At 48.5% G+C, this 23,121-nt stretch overlaps 1 protein-coding gene across 1 annotated transcript; it reads right to left on the bottom strand.

The window, feature by feature from the left end:
• Nucleotides 1-2,850: 2,850 nt before the first annotated feature.
• LOC128898045 (protein FAM133-like) lies at nt 2,851-14,903 on the bottom strand. The gene is made up of 6 exons (XM_054169280.1): nt 14,777-14,903; nt 13,313-13,447; nt 9,276-9,328; nt 6,697-6,777; nt 6,369-6,461; nt 2,851-3,751 (listed from the first exon to the last, which is right to left on the bottom strand). The coding sequence occupies exons 1-6, from the start codon at nt 14,844-14,846 to the stop codon at nt 3,701-3,703; spliced, it is 483 nt and encodes a 160-aa protein (XP_054025255.1). The 5' UTR covers nt 14,847-14,903; the 3' UTR covers nt 2,851-3,700.
• Between the last annotated feature and the right edge of the window lie 8,218 nt (nt 14,904-23,121).

The raw sequence follows: 23,121 nt of genomic DNA, 5'->3' as shown, positions 1-23,121 counted from the left end.
GCCACAGGAGACACACCTCCGGTGTCCTGAAGGCTCCAGCCCAGTGGGTGGACACAGGAAGCCAGGGATTTCATCCCATAATGTCCTGCTCCCTACAAAAGCCACCTGCAGGGCCCTGCACTTTCTCTTTCTTCCCTGGCAATGGAGGGAGCTACCTCGCAGCCTCTTGGGCCTGGGGAAGGGCAATCTCAGATCTGGCCAGCTGAGATTAGCCTAGCAGTGGAGGAAGGGGGGGGGAAGAATGAGCCCTGGGGGTTTTGGGTGTACCCTCAGGTGGGGATGAGATGCTTTTGAGTATGCTTTGGGATCTCTTTTGTCACTGTGCTTGTGGTTCTCTGTAAACATTCACTGCTCTTCCATTCAAACTTTCCACCACTTGTGCAATCCCTTTGTCTGAGTCTCATTTTTTGCCCGTGGTGGGAGGGAGGATCAGCCTTTCAACCCACCACAGCACGCAAAAGCAGATGATGCCAGTTCACTCTGACAATTCCAATCCATGCAGCTCTTTGCAAGTGTGGTCTCTGGGTTTCTCATTCCTATTTACCTTCCCTTTTCCATATTTTATTTATTGATTTATTTCCCCCTCTAACCTTTCAGGAAATCATTCTGTCTTTAAATAAACAGCCTATTGCTGTCTATAACTACCTGAAGGGAGGCTGTAGCCAGGTGGGGGTTGGTTTCTTCTCCCAGGCAACCAGCACCAGGAGGACACCAGGACAGGAGTCTCAAGCTGTGCCAGGGGAGGTTTAGGCTGAATGTTAGGAAGTTCTTCCCAGAAAGAGAGATTGGCCATTGGAATGTGCTGCCCAGGGAGGTGGTGGAGTCACCATCACTGGAGGTGTTTAGGAAGAGACTGCATGGGGTGCTTGGTGCCATGGTTTAGTTGATTAGATGGTGTTGGATGATAGGTTGGACTCGATGATCTCAAAGGTCTCTTCCAACCTGGTTAGTTCTAACCCACCTCCTCTCTGATGGATGTTTCTAATCATCTGATGAATGGCAAGCAGGTTAGTGTCTTCTCACAGCAGGTTTGTGATTAACCTTGTTAAAAGAAGTCCAGAGACCTGATTGTGGCCTTCCAGTATCTGAAGAGGGCTACAAGAAGGCTGGGGAGGGACTTCTCAGGCTCTCAGGTAGTGATAGGACTAGGGGGAACAGAATGAAGCTGGAGGTGGGGAGATTGAGGCTGGAGGTGAGGAGGAAGTTCTTCCCCATGAGAGTGGTGAAGCCCTGGAATGGGTTGTCCAGGGAGGTGGTTGAGGCCCTGTCCCTGGAGGTGTTTAGGACCAGGCTGGATGAGGCTCTGGCCAGCCTGATGTAGTGTGAGGTGTCCCTGCCCATGGCAGTGGGGTTGGAACTAGATGATCCTTGTGGTCCCTTCCAACCCTGACTGATTCTATGATACAAGCTGCTTATCTAAGCAAGATGCTTTGGCATTGCTAGCTAGAAAGATACCACAGGAGCACAAATCAAAGCATGATCCTTATGAAAAACTAAAAATAAAAGAGGAGGTCTTTTGTTTGTTTTTGTCTTTTCCCCTCCTGGCATTTCAATTAGTGCTTCCAAAAAATGCTTCCATCACCAGATTAGCAGTCAAGGAAATCCTAGTTCTTACCCATGTGTTTTCATGTTTTATGCTCATAAGGACTTTACTGTGTGTTCAAGGGGAGATTGGATGTGGCACTTGGTGCCATGGTCTAGTTGTGAGGCCTGTTGGGACAGGTTGGACTTGATGATCCTTGGGGTCTCTTCCAACCTTAGTTATACTGTGATACTGTGATACTGTGACTTGCTTTTCTGGATCAGGGCTTTAGTCTATGATTACAGCTCTGCAACAACTCCAAAACTGCTTACCAACAAAAGCCCAGGGACAACCTAGGGAAAAGACAGAACTCAGGCATCTTCAGCAGGTTTCACATACCAAACCAACCTCTGAATTACCTAGTGAGCAATGGTACAAACCTTCAGATTTACTTATGAGACACTGGCAGACATGGGACACAGAGTGTTCTGTTTGGTTGCACTTTAATGAACTCCCCACACTCTCCCCATTGCACACCTGTGGTTTTGGTCAAAGTCAACTACTCTGGACTCTTTCATCCAGATATTGCTAAGCTGTGTTGTTCAAGGAGCACTTGCTACACAAGGGATTCAAGTGAAATGCTTATATCAAGGTTACACACACAGGAGCCTGTGGGGTAACCAGAAATCAAGGCTCTGGAAGAGCAAGCACTGAGCAACACAGCTAACACAGATACAGGTTACACTGAGGTCCAGCTGCATATACAGACCAGTGACCTGTCAACACAACTGGAGGGCCATTTGTCACTGCCTGCCTTGGCATCACTCCTACAGCTCTTTCTCTTTCCATTAGACTAGTACATGTGCCATAAGTTGAGTATTTGCTGCTGTTATTCAGAACCATCCCACCTCATGCCAACTTCAAAATGAAAGTGCTGGCTGGAGCAAAGTATTATGGGGCTTGAAGTTCAGATTGCACCATTAGAGGCTTCCTGTTCCCATTGCTGCTCTTGGGTTCCAGGTTTTGGGTGCTGGCTCTTTCCTGCACAATTCATGGCAAGATGGATGGGAATTGGCTCTGCTCCCCTGGTTTTCTGCTTTATGCTACTCTCTCCTGCTTTGAGATGCACTGCTGTTTCTGCAAATAGGTTAAGGATGCATTACATTATTAGCTAAGGTGACTGCACACTGTATTAGCATTACCTGTTCTGCTCAGGAAAGCTTTTGATCTCAATTCTATTTATCTCAACACAGAGGGTTTTTGGTGTTACTCTTCCCTCACTTGTGTGTTGGGGGAAACAGGCAGGTTAACCTGTTGGTTCACTTAGACATGCAATACACATCTGGCTGCACTTCAGACAGCGGAAGATTCGATGCACAGCTCATGGGATCAGAAAGACAGGTCAGAACTCCAGAGTTTTCAGGCCTAAGAAGTACAAGTCCATAGGAGGGGGGATAAACTGTTAGCTGCCTGTGTTTATCTGGGTCAGCTGTTCAAACAAAACCAAAGACTTTTCCTGCTGCTATTTTAGGATAAAAACCACTCAGCTGCCATCACTGCTCCGGGGTATTTTATTCTTACACTTTCCAGTGAGCGAGAGCAATAAAACTATCTCAAACATACCTCAAACTCTGAAAGAAAAATAATATATTAGTGAAGGAACTGTCAAAAACCCATTTATGTAAAAGCAGGTTCTATTTACAAAGGTCAACTTGCTCTTTAGGACCAGTAAAACCACTGCTGGAAAAAAATCCATATAGAAATGCCTCATCTCTCAAACAGACATTTACAAACACTTTGCTTGAACTACTAGAAACAGTAAGACATTTGAAATTCAGAGTGTGTTCTGCAGGCAGGGCAGACAGAAATTGCATGACTGGACTTCAGTGTGTCATTTCTGATCATTGTCAACACCATACTCTTAGGCTCTTCCAGAACACCATAGCCTGGCTGTTACCTTAGGATCTCAAAAGGAGGACATGGGTTTTCGTTAACAACAAGTTATCAGTTACTCTTCGTTTTGCAATTGATAAGGACATCCTGATTGTCTTCTCGGCAGAAGAGTCTGGGTTTGTCAAACTTGGTGTCCTTTTCCCTGAGTTTCCCTTTAGTGTTTTGCTAGGCATGATGATCATTGGGTTGGTTTATTTACAAGTCCTTGGGTCAGCACTCTTCCCATCACAAGGCAGAGTTCAGGAATTCCAGGAGCTCTGCGCGGTTCCGGTCTCTCTGCAGAGCAGAAAAGCAGAGGCAGGAGTTTAACAGACCTGTACTCAAGAGGACCAAGACTGCATAAACCTGCTTTCTCTCTAACCCTTTTTGGGGAAAAAGGGAGGCAGGGGGAGCAGGGGGAGTACAGTTCGGGGGGAAATTCTGTTAGCTCAAAGCGTATGCAAGAATTAGTTTCTTCTCTGGTGAGCTCAGTTAATTCAAGGTCAACTCCGTCCAGCACAGCTGTAGCTCAGAGAGACTGAACCAGACAGACTGAAAAAGACAGACTGAACTGACTGAGAAGAGAAGAGAAGAGAAGAGAAGAGAAGAGAAGAGAAGAGAAGAGAAGAGAAGAGAAGAGAAGAGAAGAGAGAAGAGAGAAGAGAGAAGAGAGAAGAGAGAAGAGAGAAGAGAGAAGAGAGAAGAGAGAAGAGAGAAGAGAAGAGAAGAGAAGAGAAGAGAAGAGAAGAGAAGAGAAGAGAAGAGAAGAGAAGAGAAGAGAGAAGAGAAAAGAGAAGAGAGAAGAGAAGAGAGAAGAGAAGAGAAGAGATGAAACCAGGTTGGAAGAGACCTTCAAGATCATGGTGTCCAACCTATCATCCAACACCACCTAATCAACTAAACCATGGCACCAAGCACCCTATCAAGTCTCCTCCTGAACACCTCCAGTGACGGTGACTGCACCACCTCCTCGGGCAGCACATTCCAATAGACAAGCACTCTCTCTGTGTAAAACTTCCTCCTAACCTCCAGCCTAAACCTCCCCTGGTGCAGCCTGAGACTGTGTCCTCTTGTTCTGGTGCTGACTGCCTGGGAGAAGAGACCAACCCCTGCCTGTCTACAGCCTCCCTTCAGGTAGTTGTAGAGAGCAATAAGGTCACCCCTGAATCTCCTCTTCTCCAGGCTAAGCAACCCCAGCTCCCTCAGCCTCTCCTCACAGGGCTGTGTTCCAAACTCCTCACCAACTTTGTTGCTCTTCTCTGGACACACTCCAGCAAGTCAACCTCCTTCCTAAACTGAGGAGCCCAGAACTGGACACAGTACTCAAGGTGCGGCCTAACCAGTGCAGTGTACAGGGGCAGAATGACCTCCCTGCTCCTGCTGGCCACACTGTTCCTGATGCAGGCCAGGATGCCATTGGCCCTCTTGGCTGCCTGAAACTAACTCACTCACTGGAACTAACTCAGAAGCGGAACAGATGCAATTGTCTGGTGTCTGAGGCAGCTTCCACCGCACACACTGCACATGTTGTGCTTTAAAAGTGTCATTTCTTCTACGATTTAAGCAGCAGTTTGCAGCACAAGAGAAAAGAACCAGAACATGAGGTTCTTTCTTTACATAAGAGACAGCTCAGTCAACACACTTGTTTTCAGTGTCACAGAATCACAATTTATAGAACAACTACTGAATCTTAAAATACTGTGAAGAATAGATGTTAGTTCAGCATGTTGGTGACCATGGCCACCCAATCAAAAAAGGACCAACACCAAATACTTAACATCAAATCTCACAGAATCACAGAATCAATAAGGTTGGAAAGGACCTCAGAGACCATCAAGTCCAACCTCTCACCCAAGACCTCATGACTAGCTAAACCATGGCTTCAAGTGCCACGTCCAATTCCCTCTTGAACACCTCCAGGGATGGTGACTCCACCACCTCCCTGGGCAGCACATTCCAATGGCTAACAACTCCCTCTGAAGAACTTTCTCCTCACCTGCAGCCTAAACTTCCCCTGGTGCAGCTTGAGACTGTGTCCTCTTGTTCTGGTGCTGCTTGCCTGGGAGAAGAGACCAACCCCTTCCTGGCTACAACCTCCCTTCAGGCAGTTGTAGACAGCAATGAGGTCTCCCCTGAGCCTCCTCTTCTCCAGGCTAAACAACCCCAGCTCCCTCAGCCTCTCCTCACAGGGCTGTGCTTGAGGCCTCTCCGCAGCCTCGTTGCCCTTCTCTGGACACTTTCAAGTCTCTCAATGTTCTTACACTGAGGGGCCCAGAACTGGACACAAGACTCAAGGTGTGGCCTAACCAGTGCTGAGTACAGGGGCACAATGACTTCCCTGCTCCTACTGGCCACACTATTCTTGATGCAAGACAGGATGCCATTGGCCTTCTTGGCCACCTGGGCACACTGCTGGCTCATGTTTAGGCAGCTGTCAATCAGCACCCCCAGGTCCCTCTCTGTTTGGCAGCTCTCCAGCCACTCTGACCCCAGCCTGTAGCTCTGCATGGGGCTGTGGCCAAAGTGCAGCACCCAGCACTTGGATTTGTTGAATGCCATCCTGTTGGACTCTGTCCATCTGTCCAGTTGGTCGAGGTCCCTCTGCAGAGCCCTTCTGCCCTCTAACTGACCAACATCTGCTCCCAGCTTGGTGTCATCTGCAAACTTGCTCAACCCCCTCATCCAGATCATCAATGAAGATATTAAAGAGGATGGGGCCCAGCACTGATCCCTGGGGCACACCACTGGTGCCTGGCTGCCAGCTGGCTGTGGCACCATTCACCACCACTCTCTGGGCTCAGCCTCCAGCCAGTTCCTAACCCAGCTCAGAGTGCTGCTGTCCAAGCCAGGGGCTGACAGCTTGGCCAGGAGTTTGCTGTGGGGGACAGTGTCAAAGGCCTATTTTAACTCTTACCTCTTTATCCTTCTTAGTCTTCTTTATTCTCATCTTAATTTTCTTTCCAGTTATCATACTGTAGTTTTCATTCTTCTTTTTGTTTTTGAAGAACTAAAATGACATCAGACATGAGAAAAACTTCAGCTCTGCTTCATTTTGTAATGTTACAGCCCTTAAACAGAATCACTGACAATAATCTTTGATGCTTCCTAACTGGCCAAAATCACAGGTACAGCTTTCCCTTTGCTGATGCCAAAACTGGTGGTGTTATCCACATTTTAATGACACAATGGATTGCATGTTTCAAAGAGAACTATGAAAGGACTTCAAACTCACACAAGCATACCTTGGACAGCTGGACAGGTCCTGTTTTCTCTTTTTTCTTCTTCTTTTCTTTCTTCTTCATTTTGTTCTCCTTTTTCCTTTTCTACAAGTATATAACATGCCCTTATGTTTACAGACTCACAAAGGCAAAACATAGGAAATCCACAATCAGCTCTCAATGTACCAGCCCGTGAAGACAGCCACTACTGCTTGCCATACCACCCCAGAATAGAATAACAGAATCATAGAATGGTTTGGATTGGAAGGGACCTTAAAGTTCATCTAGTTCCAACCTCCCTGCCATGGGCACAGAGATCTCCTACCAGACCAGAAGGTGTCCAGAGAAGGGCCATGAGGATGAGCAGAAGGCTGGAGCACCTCTCCTGTGAGGACAGACTGAAGGAGTTGGGGCTGTTCAGTCTGGAGAAGAGAAGGCTCTGAGGTGACCTCATTGTGGCCTTCCAGTATCTGAAGGTGGCCTACAAGAAGGCTGGGGAGGGACTTCTCAGGACCTCAGGTAGTGATAGGACTAGGGGGAATGGAATGAAGCTGGAGGTGGGGAGATTGAGGCTGGAGGTGAGGAGGAAGTTCTTCCCCATGAGAGTGGTGAAGCCCTGGAATGGGTTGTCCAGGGAGGTGGTTGAGGCCCCATCCCTGGAGGTGTTTAAGCCCAGGCTGGATGAGGCTCTGGCCAGGCTGATCTAGTGTGGGGTGTCCCTGCCCATGGCAGGGGGGTTGGAACTAGATGATCCTAGTGGTCCCTTCCAACCCTGACTGATACTATGATACCAGTTTGCTCAAGGCCCCATCCAACCTGGCCTTGAAGCCTCTACAAGTTCTCTGGTCAACCCATTCCAGTGCCTCACCACCCTCACAGTGAAGAATTTATTCCTACTCTAAACCTAGCTTCTTCTATTTTAAAGCCATTACTCCTTGTCCTGTCACCACATGCCTTTCTAAGTAGTCCCTCTCCAGCTATCCTGTAGGCCCCCTTCAAATACTGGAAGGCTGCTATAAGGTCTCCCTGAAGTCTTCTCTTCTCCAGGCTGAACGTCTCCAATTCTCAGACTGTCTTCACAGGAGAGGGGCTCCAGCCCCTCTTTGTGATCATCTTTGTAGTAATGCAGTGGGATAGCAACCTTTGAGATCCTGAGGAACAGAAAAATATCCAGAGAAGGGCAACAAACCTGGGGAGGGGTCTGGAGCACAGCCCTGTGAGGAGAGGCTGAGGGAGCTGGGGTTGCTTAGCCTGGAGAAGAGGAGGCTCAGGGGAGACCTTCTTGCTCTCTACAACTCCCTGAAGGGAGGTTGTAGCCAGGTGGGGGTTGGTCTCTTCTCCCAGGCAACCAGCACCAGAACAAGAGGACAGTCCCAAGTTGCACCAGGGAAGGTTTAGACTGGACGTTAGAAAGAAAGTCTTCATAGAGAGAGAGATTGGCCATTGGAATGTGCTGCCCAGGGAGGTGGTGGAGTCACCATCACTGGAGGTGTTTAGGAGGAGACTGGATGGGGTGCTTGGTACCATGGTTTAGTTGATTAGAGGTTGTTGGATGAGGGGTTGGACACAATAATCTTGAAGGCCTTTTCCAACCTGGTTAATTCTATTCTGTTCTGTTCTATTCTATTCTATCCTATTCTATTCTATTCTACTCTATTCTCTTTTGTTTAATGTAACTCCAATATATATATTTAAAAAAATATAATAAAACCACTGAACAGAAGGTCCTAGTAAAATTAAAAACAAAAATTAAACCAGCAAGAATCTTTAGGCTGGAGGTTAGGAGGGAGTTTTACACAGAGAGAGTGATTGCCCACTGGAATGGGCTGCCTGAGGAGGTGGTGGGGTCGCCGTCGCTGGGGGTGTTCAGGGCGAGGCTTGACAGGATGCTTGGTGCCATGGTTTGGTTGATTAGGTGGTGTTGGATGATAGGTTGGACATGATGATCTCGAAGGTCTCTTCCAACCTGGTTTGTTCTATTCTATTCTATTCTATTCTATTCTATTCTATTCTATTCTATTCTATTCTATTCTACTACTCTCCCAATGACTAGAAGAACTTCTTCAGAAGTTAGGAAGAAGTTCTTCCCAGAAGGAGAGATTGGCCATTGCAATGTGCTGCCCAGGGAGGTGGTGGAGTCACCATCCCTGGAGGTGTTTAGGAAGAGCCTGGATTGAGGCACTTGGTGCCATGGTTTAGTTGATCAGATGGTGCTGGGTGAGAGGTTGGACTCAATGATCTTAGGGTCTTTTCCAACCTGGTTAATTTCTTTTCTATTCTATAAATCATTCCTTCTGACAAATTCTATAGTTCTCAAGATCCCCCATTTTGCTTCCTTCAGAGACCACTCCAAATGCTAGCTGGACCAGCAATGACTGATAACAGGATCCTTTAAATTACTTCTCCTTTAATGAGCAGTCAAGTATGTGACAACCTATGGGTTCACCTACTGTAACTACACAGCACGACTCAGATGTACACAGGGACAAAACCATTTCACCTTACAGGACAAAGTATTATCAAAGTATTATCAAAGTATGGGTTATCAAAGTATTATAAACTACTTTCTGTTTGTTAACAAATTGATCTTTGCAAATGTTTACCTTTTTGCTGTGTTTTTCTTTATTCTTCTTCTTTGATTTAGACTTAGGAGAATCTGGAATGAAAAAATAAAGAAGAAGAACAACAACAAAAACCCAACCAGGACCATAAACAACAAAGCCAACTGTGGTGGGTTGCAGTTTCCCCCCAGCATTAACTTTTAGTCAGACTAACTCAGTTAGAAGCAAATGAAGCTGTATTTACAAGCAAGAACTACACTCCACAATGGAATGCAAAGGCTGTGTACAAAACATACAGGAGTTACAATATTATACAGGTATTTACAATTAGCAAACACCATGAAAAGAGACCTGGTCAAAAAGAGACCAGGGAAGCTGCTCCACTGCCCCCCCTCCCCCAAACCTCCCAGACCCCCCTGTACCAAGAGACAGAGAGGAGCTGAGAGAAAGCAGTGTTAGGCTTCTCTCACAGCTAGTCAGAAACAGCACGTTATCTCCTGGGCAAAGCAAAACAGCCAAGATCAGAAGAGAAGAGAAAAGGAATGGTAATGGAGGAGGGGGTTGGTCTCTTCTCCCAGGCAAGCAGCACCAGAACAAGAGGACACAGTCTCAAGCTGCACCAGGGGAAGTTTAGGCTGGAGGTGAGGAGAAAGTTCTTCACTGAGGGAGCTGTTAGCCATTGGAATGTGCTGCCCAGGGAGGTGGTGGAGTCACCATCCCTGGAGGTGTTCAAGAGGGGATTGGATGTGGCACTTGGTGCCATGGTTTAGTCATGAGGTCTGTGGTGACAGGTTGGACTTGATGATCTTTGAGGTCTCTTCCAACCTCAGTGATACTGTGAAAAGCAATACATTAATGTACTGCCACTTCCTAGTCTAACAGGGACACCGACAATACCTGATCTACTCAGTGATTACTTACACCCATATGTTGTATTAATGCAGACAATACTTTTGTCTTCTTTCTATAGCTGAGGTGGTTTGAGGCTAAGCCTTCAAAATTTAGTTACAGGTTTTGAGCAGAAAAGTAGAAAAATAGAAACAAATCACTATTGGGTGTAAAAAGGAAACCAAAAGATTATTCTGAACAAATTCATGGGGTAAATATGTAGAATAAGAGGAGCTGTACCACAAGAAGTCTTTCTCTCTTCTCTGCTGATCTCTGGCTGGTTTTGCTTCACTTGGAACAGATAATCTGCCTGCTTTAGCTGACCTTGGCTAAGTCTAACCCACTGCTTCTCTCTCCACTCATTTCCAGTGGAACAGCTTCCCTGGTCTCAGACTTGGGGGGGGGGGGGGGTTGTGTTGTTTGCTAATTGTAAATATTTGTATAGTATTGTAACTCCTGTGTATTTTGTACAGTGTCACAGAATCACCAAGGATGGAAGAGACCTCAAAGATCATCAAGTCCAACCTGTCACCACAGACCTCATGACTAGACCATGGCACCAAATGCCATGTCCAATCCCCTCTTGAACACCTCCAGGGCAGCACATTCCAATGGCCAATTACTCTCTCTGTGAAGAACTTCCTCCTCACCTTGAGCCTAAACTTCCCCTGATGCAGCTTGAGACTGTGTCTTCTTGTTCTGGTGCTGCTTGCCTGGGAGAAGAGACCAACATCTGTCTGTCTACAACCACCTTTCAGATAGCTGTAGAGGGCAAGGAGGTCTCCCCTGAGCTTCCTCTTCTCCAGGCTAAGCAACCCCAGCTCCCTCAGCCTCTCCTCACAGGGCTGTGCTCAAGGCCTCTCCCCAGCCTCGTTGCCCTTCAAGTGTCTCAATGTCTTTCCTAACCTGAGGGGCCCAGAACTGGACACAGGACTCAAGGTGTGGCCTAACCAATGCAGAGTACAGGGCACAATGACTTCCCTGCTCCTGCTGGCCACACTATTCCTAATGCAGGCCAGGATGCCATTGGCCTTCTTGGCCACCTGGGCACACTGCTGGCTCATGTTTAGGCAGCTGTCAATAAGCACCCCCCGATCCCTTTCTGCCTGACAGCTCTCCAACTACTCTGACCCCAGCCTGTAGCTCTGCATGGGGTTGCTGTGGCCAAAGTGCAGCACCTGGCTCTTGGATTTGTTGAATGCCATCCTGTTGGACTCTGCCCATCTGTCCAGTCAGTCGAGGTCCCTCTGCAGAGCCCTTCTGCCCTCTAACTGACCAACATCTGCTCCCAACTTGGTGTCATCTGCAAATTTGCTGCTGCATTCATTGCAGCAAATTTGCCTTCACATTCATTGCATTCCATCCTGGAGTGCAGTTCTTGCTTGTAAATACAGCTTCATTTGCTTCTAACTGAGTTGGTCTGGCAGAACTCTAACTGAGTTGGTCTGGGGGAGGGAACTTCAACCCACTACAACAACTGTGCTCTCAACAGATGGCAAATACCTGTTTTCTAGCCAGTGCCTGCTCTCCTTGTGAGATGGAAAGCTTAGGGAGTTTTTAGCTATAAAGGTTTTAGTGCATCTGAGCATGCAGACTGACAACTAATTTGGAATGGTTTTTTTCCCTCAAACACATGCTGCTTGACATCCCTCTGAGAGATGGTCCAGAGCTCTGCCACTGCCACTGTCTGACATGTTAATTGTTGGCAGAAATTTCAGAGTGTATCACATAGAAGGAAATTCATCCCAGCTGAAAGACTCCAAATATTGCCATACAGATGTAAATATGCTGTTAACCTGTGAAATACATCATCACACACATGAGATCCTGCAGTAGATCATGAATTTGCAGTCAACCCTGATATCAGACATTCCATCAGGTGACCTCCAGTTCAATATTAAGAGTTCTTCTCAATCACAGGAAAAAACCATTAAAATACACTTCAGTGTTTAGCCTAGCACATCTCATTAGGAAATGGCAATTGAGTCACACTACTTGCAGTGATGCTAAGTATTTTGATACAGAAAATGGAAACAATGCAATCTTCATCTAGTCAGCAATACATCCCCCTCAAGGTCAGGGAAAATATCTGCACTTACTTGCAGGTAGCATCTATACCAAATCCTCAAAGCAAGCAGCAGCTTAGTATGGAAAATCTCACACCTGCAGTGCTTATGTATGTGTTCACACTGAACTTGGTCACTGCTGTTAGTAAGATTCACAGAATGGCTTAGGTTGGAAGGGACCTTAGAGACCATCTACTCCAACCTCCCCACCATGGGCAGGGACACCTCTCAACTAGATTCTCTGGCTCAAGGCCTCATCCAACCTAGCCTTGCACAACCCCAGGAAGGAGGCAACCCATTCTAGAGTCTCACCATCCTCATACTGATGAACTTCTTCTTAAGACCCAGTCTAAACCTACTCTCCCTCAGGTCTCCCTTGTCCTGTTGGTAGACACCCTTATGCAGCCTTCCTGTAGCATCCCTTCAGGTATTGGCAGGCAGCTATAAGCTCTCCTTGGAGTCTTCTCTTGTCTAGGCTGACAAACTTCAGCTCCCTCAGCCTATCCTCATAGCAGAGGTGTTCCAGCCCTTGGATCATCTTTGTGGCTCTCCTCTGGACTTCCTCCAACAGCTCTCCTTCTTATGATGGGGACAGAACTGGATAGTATTTGAAATGGGGGTCTCACAAGAGCAAAGGGGGGAAAATCACCTCATTTGACCTGCTGGCCACACTCCTTTTGATGCAGCCTAGGATACAATTTGCCTTCTGAGTCTGGGCTCACGTCTCAGTTGAATGCTTGTAACACTTAAGACTGAATCAAATATCCCAAGTCTAGTCTTGGTAAGTCAGGTGAGATAGAAAAAGCTCTTGTAATCACTCTACTTTCAAGAGATAAGAGTTTTAAATATCTACAGTATATTATGTTATCAAGCAGCATTTCTTTGAATGTCACTTTCTATTCTGAAGTTATTTAAATTAACACAGGAACACTGTACACTACATACAAAGAGGTAGCTTAACACAGCAGTAGGAAAGGTTTGAGGGAAACACTCTCAAGCATGCAGCACTGGTATTCTACAAAGTCATCTTCTGGTGGTTTAGCCACAGTTAGAATAAGCATTACATGCTTCCAGGAGAGGAATCAGAACTGGTGAACATCAAGTGTACCTGTGGAGTTAGCTTACCTCTGCTGCTTGAGGAAGGTGATCTTGATGACGAGCGTGAGGAGGAGGAGGAAGTAGATGTGGTGCTAGAAGATGATGAGGATGAAACAGATGACGACCTGCTTCTGCTGCGCTTTCGTTTCCTCTTTTCTTTTCCTTAGGATAACACAAGGCAACAGTGACAAGCATGCCAGTAACCATGGTCTACAAAAAAACGCTTCAGAGCAGCTACACCTCTATTCTGAGGAACTGCTGGGGGTTTTAGGGGAGGAGAGGATAGGGTAGGGCAGGGTACGGTAGGATAAACCAGGTTGGAAATGACCTTTGAGATCATCAGGTCCAACCTATCACCCAACGCCATCTGATCAACTAAACCATGGCACCAACTGCCTCATCCAGTCTCTTTTTAAACACCTCCAGTGATGGTGACTCCACCACCTCCCTGGGCAGCACATTCCAATGGCCAATCTCTCTTTCTGGGAAGAACTTCTTCCTAACATCCAGCCCAAACCTCCCCTGGCGCAGCTTGAGACTGTGTCCTCTTGTTCTGGTGCTGGTTGCCTGGGAGAAGAGACCAAGCCCCACTTGACTACAACCTCCCTTCAGGAAGTCATATTTTATCCACTCTTTTTGTTGTATTTTATCCACTCTTCTAGTGCCTCATGGTCTATCACCATTAGTGAGTGACAATGGTTGACATCCAAGCATGATTAACCGATGGGGTCAGAGTGGCTGGAGAGCTCCCAAACAGAGAGGGACCTGGGGGTACTGATTGACAGCTGCCTAAACATGAGCCAGCAGTGTGCCCAGGTGGCCAAGAGGGCCAATGGCATCCTGGCCTGCATTAGGAATAGTGTGGCCAGCAGGAGCAGAGAAGTCATTGTGCTCTGTACTCTGCATTGATAGGCCACACCTTGAGTCCTGTGTCCAGTTCTGGGCCCCTCAGTTTAAGAAGGACATTGTAACACTTGAACGTGTCCAGAGAAGGGCAACAAGGCTGGGGAGAGGCCTTGAGCACAGCCCTGTGAGGAGAGGCTGAGGGAGCTGGGGTTGCTTAGCCTGGAGAAGAGAAGGCTCAGGGGTGACCTCATTGCCCTCTACAACTACCTGAAGAGTGGGTGTAGCCAGGAAGGGGTTGGTCTCTTCTCCCAGGCAACCAGCACCAGAACAAGAGGACACAGTCTCAGGCTGCGCCAGGGGAGATTTAGACTCGAGGTGAGGAGAAAGTTCTTCACTGAGCGAGTCGTTCGTCATTGGGATGTGCTGCCCAGGGAGGTGGTGGAGTCACCGTCCCTGGAGGTGTTTAAGAGGAGATTGGACGTGGCACTTGGTGCCATGGGCTAGTCATGAGGTCTGTGGAGACAGGTTGGACTCAATGATCCTTGGGTTCTCTTCCAACCTTAGTTATACTTTGAGACTGTGATACTGTGATGCACACACACCACACCATAGCACTAAAACAGATTAGTGATCCGCATTGCTTACCTCGGACTTTCAGCTCTTCTTGTGAACTTGCACAGTGTGTCCTGTTCTTTTCATCCTTTCTGTTATCCATATCTAGTAAGAGTCAAAAATACACTCAATAGCCTCATTTGGTTCCAAAAGACTTGGCGGGAGGGGGAATGGTGTGACGGGGATGAGTAACAGAGGAAACCGGCGAGAGCCGTGAAGGGCAGCCCCACCACCGCTCCTATCACACTGCGAAGTGCAAACCTAGGCTATGATCTTTACGAATCAGGAACGTGAAGCCGATGCCCTGTTTTCGTGTCGCGGCCGACGATGCCGCAAGCGCGGCGTCGTTTTGTTTGTCGCAGCCGCGGCGCTGCAGGCTCCCGGTGAGCCTCAGGGTCCCGCCCTGCGCGGCGGCGGAGGAAGGCCTGCGGGGCTGGCCACGGCCTGCACCGCCCCCGAACAGCCGCCCGGCCTAAGCCTGCACTCATCCATCCATCCTGCCATCCGCCCAGCTGTGGCCGTGCAGCAGCCGCGCCGGCAGCCCGCGGTCCAGGAGGGGCTCCCCTGCCAGCCAGGGCGGGCCGGGCCGAGCCGTCCCGAGCCGATCCATGACGGTTGAACGACCGCACGGGCCGCGCCGACATTTTCCGGGGGTCGGCGGGCTCCCACCTGCTCCCCACAGCCGAGCAGTACCCCCCTGCACGACTCACCCCGAGCGAGGGGCGGCCGCCGCCGCTCCGATCCCCTCCCCACGGAATGCGCTTACCCGAAGCCAGCCCGGGCCCCGCTCGGCAGGGGCAGCGACCCGGAAGCGCAGCTCGCTTCCTGCCCGCTGAGCCGGCGGAACAGGATGGCAGCGTGTGCGCTCCGTGTGCGCTGTGCGCTCCCCGGGAGGCTGGGGGCTGCTGGGGGCTCCTCCTCCGCGCCTGCTTGGACGGCCTGCCGGCCCCGCCGCTCCGAACCCCCGGGGCTCCTGCACCCTGCTGCCGCCTAAGTCGGGCACCTCCTGCTGTTAGAATCTAAGTGAGACCGCGTTTGAGTAGATGCTGTGAGAAACGAGCTCGCTGCTACGTTTTAAATACAACCACTTCATTATAAAATAAAGGCAGAGCAGCCCGGGCGCAGAGCGGGCTTGCTGGAGGCGCACCGTAACAACACGAGTTGAACTTACACAGACATCAAACATACATACACATTTCCCCAGCACGCTCCCACCCCTCGCCTTCAAAGCTGGGACAAAACCTGCGCTTTTGACCTGGCTAGTCTTGGGACGTCTGGACGCCTCACAGTGGCCACAGCAACCCCATGCAGCGCTACAGGCTGCGGTCAGAGTGGCTGGACAGCAGCCAGGCAGAGAGGGACCTGGGGGTACTGGTTGACAGTAGGCTGAACATGAGCCTGCAGTGTGCCCAGGGGGCCAAGAAGGCCAATGGCATCCTGGCCTGCATCAGGAACAGTGTGGCCACCAGGAGCAGGGAAGACATTGTGTCCCTGTGCTCAGCACTGGTTAGGCCACACCTTGAGTCCTGTGTGCAGTCCTGGGGCCCTCAGCTTAGGAAAGATGTTGAGATGCTGGAAGGTGTCCAGAGAAGGGCAACAAAGCTGGGGAGGGGTTTGGAGCACAGCCCTGTGAGGAGAGGCTGAGGCAGCTGGGGTTGCTTAGCCTGGAGAAGAGGAGGGTCAGAGGAGACCTTCTTGCTGTCTACAGCTACCTGAAGGGAGGTTGTAGCCAGGTGGGGGTTGGTCTCTTCTCCCAGTCAACCAGCATCAGAACAAGAGGACACAGTCTCAAGCTGCACCAGGGGAGGTTTACACTGGATGTTAGGAAGAAATTCATCATAGAGAGAGAGATTGCCCTTTGGAATGTGCTGCCCAGGGAGGTGGTGGAGTCACCATCACTGGAGGTGTTTAGGAGGAGACTAGATGGAGTGCTTGATGCCATGGTTTAGTTGATTAGATGGTGTTGGATGCGATGATCTCAAAGGTCTCTTCCAACCTGGTCTATTCTATTCTATTCTATTCTATTCTATTCTATTCTATTCTATTCTATTCTTTCTCTCCTAATACACAAGGATCAAACCCCACACAACACAGGCTACGACCAACCAATCAGCCCAAATATTGAACCCCGCTGTCCCCAGCAATTCCCCTCGCCAAAGCCAAACATTTCTGTTTCTCACAATGCCATGGTTATAATGACACTGTTTATGTTAAGAGTTAAATATACTCAGCTCTGGTGAGACCCCACCTGGAGTACTGCATCCAGTTCTGGAGCCCCTATTACAAGAGGGATCTGGAGGTGCTAGAAGGGGTCCAGAGAAGGGCCACGAGGATGATCAGAGGGCTGGAGCACCTCTCCTGTGCGGACAGACTGAAGGAGTTGGGGCTGTTCAGTCTGGAGAAGAGAAGGCTCTGAGGTGACCTAATTGTGGCCTTCCAGTATCTGAAGGGGGCCTACAAGAAGGCTGGGGAGGGACTTGTCAGGATCTCAGGTAGTGATAGGACTAGGGGGAATGGAATGAAGCTGGAGGTGGGGAGGAAGTTCTTCCCCATGAGAGTGGTGAAGCGCTGGAATGGGTTGTCCAGGGAAGTGGTTGGGGCACCGTCCCTGGAGGTGTTTAAGACCAGGCTGGACGAGGCTCTGTCCAGCCTGATCTAGTGTGAGGTGTCCCTGCCCGTGGCAGGGGGGTTGGAACTAGATGATCCTTGTGGTCCCTTCCAACCCTGACTGATACTATGATACTATGATACTGTGTTGGTCTTCTAAGCAGGACCATTGATCAGGGGCTTTCGTTGTGTAACTCTGGTTATTTTGTTTAAACAGTGCCTGCCTTGCTAGGGGCTGTGACCCTGAGGAGGAATGGAAAGACTGGTGAGAAGGGAACATCCTCCCCAGCAGGCACCGAGAGGTGGGGAGCTGCCAAGGAAGCCAGAGGTCTGCGTAAGTCTGTGGAGACTGGAGGAAGCATAAAGACAGCAGGGGAGATCACGAGCACTGACTCAAGTCAGCACAAAAAGACTTGCTTCCCACACCCACCAAGAGCGTGCATGCTACTCACCTCAAGGGAGGTCACTCTGCCCTTCTGCTCTTATGAGACCTCATCTAGTGGAGCACTGTGTCCAGCTCTGGAGCCCTCAATACAAGAAGGACATGGATCTGTTGGGAGAAGGTCCAGAGGAGGGCCACAAAGACCATCAAAAGGCTAAAGCACCTCTCCTATGAGGACAAGCTGAGGAAGATTAGTCTGTTCAGCTCAGAGAAGAGAAAGCTCTGGGGAGACCTTAGAGCAGCTTTCCAGTACCCAAAGGGGGCTACAGGAAAGCTGGAGAGGGACTCACTATAGGGGCCTATGGTGATGGAATGAGGGGCAATGGTTTTAAACTAGACCAGGGTAAATTTAGATTACACATTAGGAAGTAGTTTTTTCCTATAAGCATGGTGAGACACTGGAACAGGTTGGCCAGAGAAGTGGACACCTCATCTCTAGAAGCATTTAAGACCAGGCTGGATGAGATCGTGAGCAACCCGGTCTAGTGGGTCCCTGGTGGGTCCCTGGTGTCCCTGGCCATGGCAGAGGGGTTTGAAGGTCCCATCACACTCAAGCCATTCTATGGTGATGATGATTATGTAGTAAGTGTGGCTAATTTAAATAGAAATGGCCAATCACAAAAGTGATGCCAATTGACAGAAATTTAAGTGGGATTTTGCTAATCACATAGCATGATAGCTCCTTGGAGAGGTGTGCTGGCTTTGTGGAACTACCACACATGAAATAAAGGAAACACCTCTGCTCTGTGTGTGTATGTTGGTGTGTTGCACACAGGGAAATGACACTGCTATTTGGGACAACACTGCGAGGGAGGGGGACACAAGCCCAAACAGGCACACTCACCTGCCCTCCACACTGAGTTGGAAGGCTTTGAAGCCTTTACTGACCCTTGCCTACAACTGAAGCCAAAGTTCAGAATACCTGAACCTGTTCAGAATACAGCCTCTGCCACAGGAGCCCTTTCCCAACAAGGCCTGATTGTTCTTCCTAGGATCTGCTCTTCACATTTCCCTTGCCAGCATGACCATTGCCTTTGGTCGGTGCTGCCCTCCTGTTCAGCTCTGCAATTAGCCCAAATGCATGTGGCACAGTGTGGGGACTTCCCACAGCAGTCAAGGAGGAGCTGTGGGTGAGCCATGTCCTTCTGTGGCTCCTACAACGGAGACCCCCTTCTTTAGTCCAAGCTCCCCCTGCCATCCTGTTGCTGGTGCACATGTACACAGCCCTTCTGTATGTCTTTATCTCCACACATGCAGATGTGAGTCAGAGTTGCCAGTAAATCAACTAAAACACCCTGACTCCTGCCCTGGGACCTCATTTCCCACTCCATTGCTGTGTGAAAGCTGCTCTCACACTGCCTGCAGCAGCACAGTACTAAGGCTTTCCATCACCTTCACCCTGCATGCCATGTTTATGGTGCTAGGACACCTCATGGCACTGAGTGGGTGTTTGAGTTCTCGCAGCAGAACAGGAGTCAGATGCTAACATTTTCCCCAAGCTGATTTCTAACACTTTGGGATTAACCCTGCCAAGCTTTCCAGTCCCATTCTAAAAGAGCATGTTTTCAATAACCATGGGATACTGAAACAATTCCTCTGCTACTAGCCTGAACTAAACCAAATCTAACCTCAGCCGAATCAAACCTGCTCCAAACAGAAATAATATCCTTGTTTGATTCTGATTTCCTCAGACCTGAGGGATCTTCATCTGACTTAGCAAGGGGAACGTTGTAACAAAAGATGAGGAAAAGGCAGAGTTATATAACACCTTCTTTGCCTCAATTTTTACTAGCAGGACAGAATGTCTTCCAGACAGCTGGCCTGCAGAGCTGGCAGAAGGAGCCAGGGAACAGCATAGTTTCCCTCTATTCCAGGATGGGGTAATTAGAGATCTCCTCAGCTGCTTGGATCCCCACAAGTCCATGGGACCAGATGGGATGCATCCTAGGGTGCTGAGAGAGCTGGCAGATGAGCTGGCCAAGCTGCTCTCCATCATTTTTCAGCAGTCCTGGCTCACTGGAGAGATCCCAGAAGACTGGAAGGTGGCCAACGTGGTGCCCATCCACAAGAAGGGCTACAGGCTGGGGTCAGAGTGGCTGGAGAACGGCCAGGCTGAGAGGGACCTGGGAGTGCTGGTTGACGGTAGACTGAACATGAGCCTGCAGTGTGCCCAGGCAGCCAGGAGGGCCAATGGCATCCTGGCCTGCATCAGGAACAGTGTGGCCAGCAGGAGTAGGGAGGTCATTCTGCCCCTGTACACTGCACTGGTTAGGTCACACCTCAAGTCCTGTGTCCAGTTCTGGGCCCCTCAGTTTAGGAAGGAGGTTGACTTGCTGGAGCAAGAGAGAAGGGCAACAAAGTTGGTGAGGGGTTTGGAACACAAGCCAAATGAGGAGAGGCTGAGGGAGCTGGGGTTGCTTAGCCTGGAGAAAAGGAGACTCAGGGGTGGCCTTCTTGCTGTCTACAACTCCCTGAAGGGAGGTTTTAGACAGGCAGAGGTTGGTCTCTTCTCCCAGGCAATCAGCACCAGAACAAGAGGACACAGTCAGGCTGCGCCAGGGCAGGTTTAGGCTGGAGATTAGGAGGAAGTTTTACACAGAGAGAGTGATTGCCCATTGGAATGGGCTGTCCGAGGAGGTGATGGAGTCACCATCACTGGAGGTGTTCAGGAGGAGACTTGATAGGGTGCTTGGTTGCATGGTTCAGTTGATTAGGTGGTGTTGGATGATAGGTTGGACATGATGATCTTGAAGGTCTCTTCCAACCTGGTCTATTCTATTCTATTCTATTCTATTCTATTCTATTCTATTCTATTCTATTCTACTCTACTCTACTCTACTCTACTCTATTCTATTCTACTCTACTCTATTCTATTCTACTCTATTCTAAACTTCAAATTTTCTGAACGTACAATAATTTACTGAACTCCTAGGTACAGCTGCTTTACAATATTCAAGTATAACCCAAAGTATCTGTGAAGCACGTCGATTCTTAATCTACAGCACAGTCAGCTTATTTTTTATTGCAAAACCAAGGTGGGGGTGCAAACATCCAGTACTCTATAGCCTTCTTAAAAACCTTGCTGAACTGGTTGATGGTAGGCTGAACATGAGCCTGCAGTGTGCCCAGGCAGCCAGGAGGGCCAATGGCATCCTGGCCTGCATCAGGAACAGTGTGGCCAGCAGGAGCAGGGAAGTCATTCTGCCCCTGTACACTGCACTGGTTAGGCCGCACCTTGAGTCCTGTGTCCAGTTCTGGGCCCCTCAGTTTAGGAAGGAGGTTGACTTGCTGGAACGAGTCCAGAAAAGGGCAAGAAGGTTGGTGAGGGGCTTGGAGCACAGCCCTGTGAGGAGAGATTGAGGGAGCTGGGGTTGCTTAGCCTGGAGAGGAGGAGACTCAGGGGTGACCTTATTGCTCTCTACAACTACCTGAAGGGGGGTTGTAGTGAGGTGGAGGTTGGTCTCTTCTCCTAGGCAACCAGTACCAGAACAAGAGGGCACAGTCTCAGGCTGTGCCAGGGGAGGTTTAGGCTGGAGGTTAGGAGGAAGTTTTACACAGAGAGAGTGATTGCCCACTGGAATGGGCTGCCTGAGGAGGTGGTGGGGTCGCCGTCGCTGGGGGTGTTCAGGGCGAGGCTTGACAGGATGCTTGGTTGTATGGTTTATTTGATTGGGTAGTGTTGGATGATAGGTTGGACATGATGATCTCGAAGGTCTCTTCCAACCTGGTTAATTCTATTCTATTCTATTCTATTCTATTCTATTCTATTCTATTCTATTCTATTCTATTCTATTCTATTCTATTCTATATGCCACACTCACTCCAGGAGGATGGTAAAACTGTTTATTCTGACATCAGTTTGTGTGTGCAGTGACAACATTTGGCTAGGGAAAAACAAAAGCCTGTATTGTAGTAAGAGATAGTCAAACAACTACAAACTGTCAATAAATTACATTAAAAACATACTGAATGCTGATGTAGAAATACCCTTATTTAAGGGTTTGGGTTTTTTGGTTATTTACCCAGTACAATGTTATTGAAAAGGTTTTGGGGTGGTTTTTTGTGGGTTTTTTTGGTGTTTTTCATGCAACATCAAAATTCTTCCTGATAATTCATGCTCTACAACATGGGATGAAAATCTGAAATCCTCTTTGCCAGTAGCAAAAATCGCGGAAAATTTTCAACCTAAGCCTCTCGATTGCTGTAATGAAAGAAAAGAGTCAAGGAGATTGCCTTCAAGGAAAAAAAAAACCAACTTCCTCAACCAGTTCTTTATAAAACAGGCAGTGTTTCAAAAGGGATGTTTTCATCACCCAGGATGAATCACTTGTGCTTCAGAAACTCATGGCAAAAGCCTCAACCCAGCTGGCGGGTAGAGGAGAGATGGCAGTGTGGACTGGCTGAAACCAAACATGCTTTCATAATCTGTCCAGAAACACACAAAACACTTATCTACATCACTATGCTGTCACCTATTCTAATAAGTAGAAATGGAGCTGTAACAATACTTTGCTCTTTCCGTGCTCAATATTCTCCACAAACATTTAAACAGGCCCAATGCTCCCGCAAGTGTTGTTATCCCCATCTGACACTCGGGGTGGTGGAGGTGGAGAGGGCTGGCAATTTGCCAGGGTACAGGCTGCATCTTTCCTTTCTTGCTTCCCTCAGTTCTCCAAGTTCTTTGTCAATGTCTGTATTTTACACCTAACACACTGGAGAGTCCCAGTGGGAGCTTTCCACTGATCACTAGTGGTCATTATGCAAGTTGTGCTGTTTTGAAAGTGAATCGTGACAAATATTAAAGTAATAACTGATACGCAGTCCGTGTCCGAAGCTTGGGCTTGACGTCCTAGAATGCCACACCATTTTCAAACCAAGCTTGCTTTATCTGAAACAAAGTGTTAGGGATGTGCAGATGAATTCTCTCTGCTGTACAGCCAAAATGACTGTTGAAGTCAGCCATGGCTGTACAAAATAATAAAATCTGGTCCTCACCAGCTGTCCCTGGGAACACAGAAAACCCCTCCAGTGGCTCAGTACATCTTGACCTCATGCAACCAAAAGGACTTGTAGCTCAAAACAAGAATTTCAGATGTGGTAACTTACCATATGGTACAGACAGAGAATATTTGTGTCTGAATTATGTTCTAGGAACTCTGTCGGAAAGCAAGTGTCTAGCAACGAGACTGCAGATATGAAACATGGTATTTTGCCTTTGTCTTAGTGTCGGTCCCCGCATTGTATTATTTCAGTTGATATCAACAGCCTGAACAGAAAGGGCATTTTTGGTTTTGCCACATTTACCCTCTTGAATTTTTGAGCTTGCACA

This window comes from Dryobates pubescens, chromosome 2 (genome assembly GCF_014839835.1).
Source record: "Dryobates pubescens isolate bDryPub1 chromosome 2, bDryPub1.pri, whole genome shotgun sequence".
In the NCBI taxonomy this organism is placed as follows: Eukaryota; Metazoa; Chordata; class Aves; order Piciformes; family Picidae; genus Dryobates; species Dryobates pubescens.
Note: the sequence above shows the minus strand (reverse complement) of the source record. Positions and strands in the feature narration are given on the sequence as shown.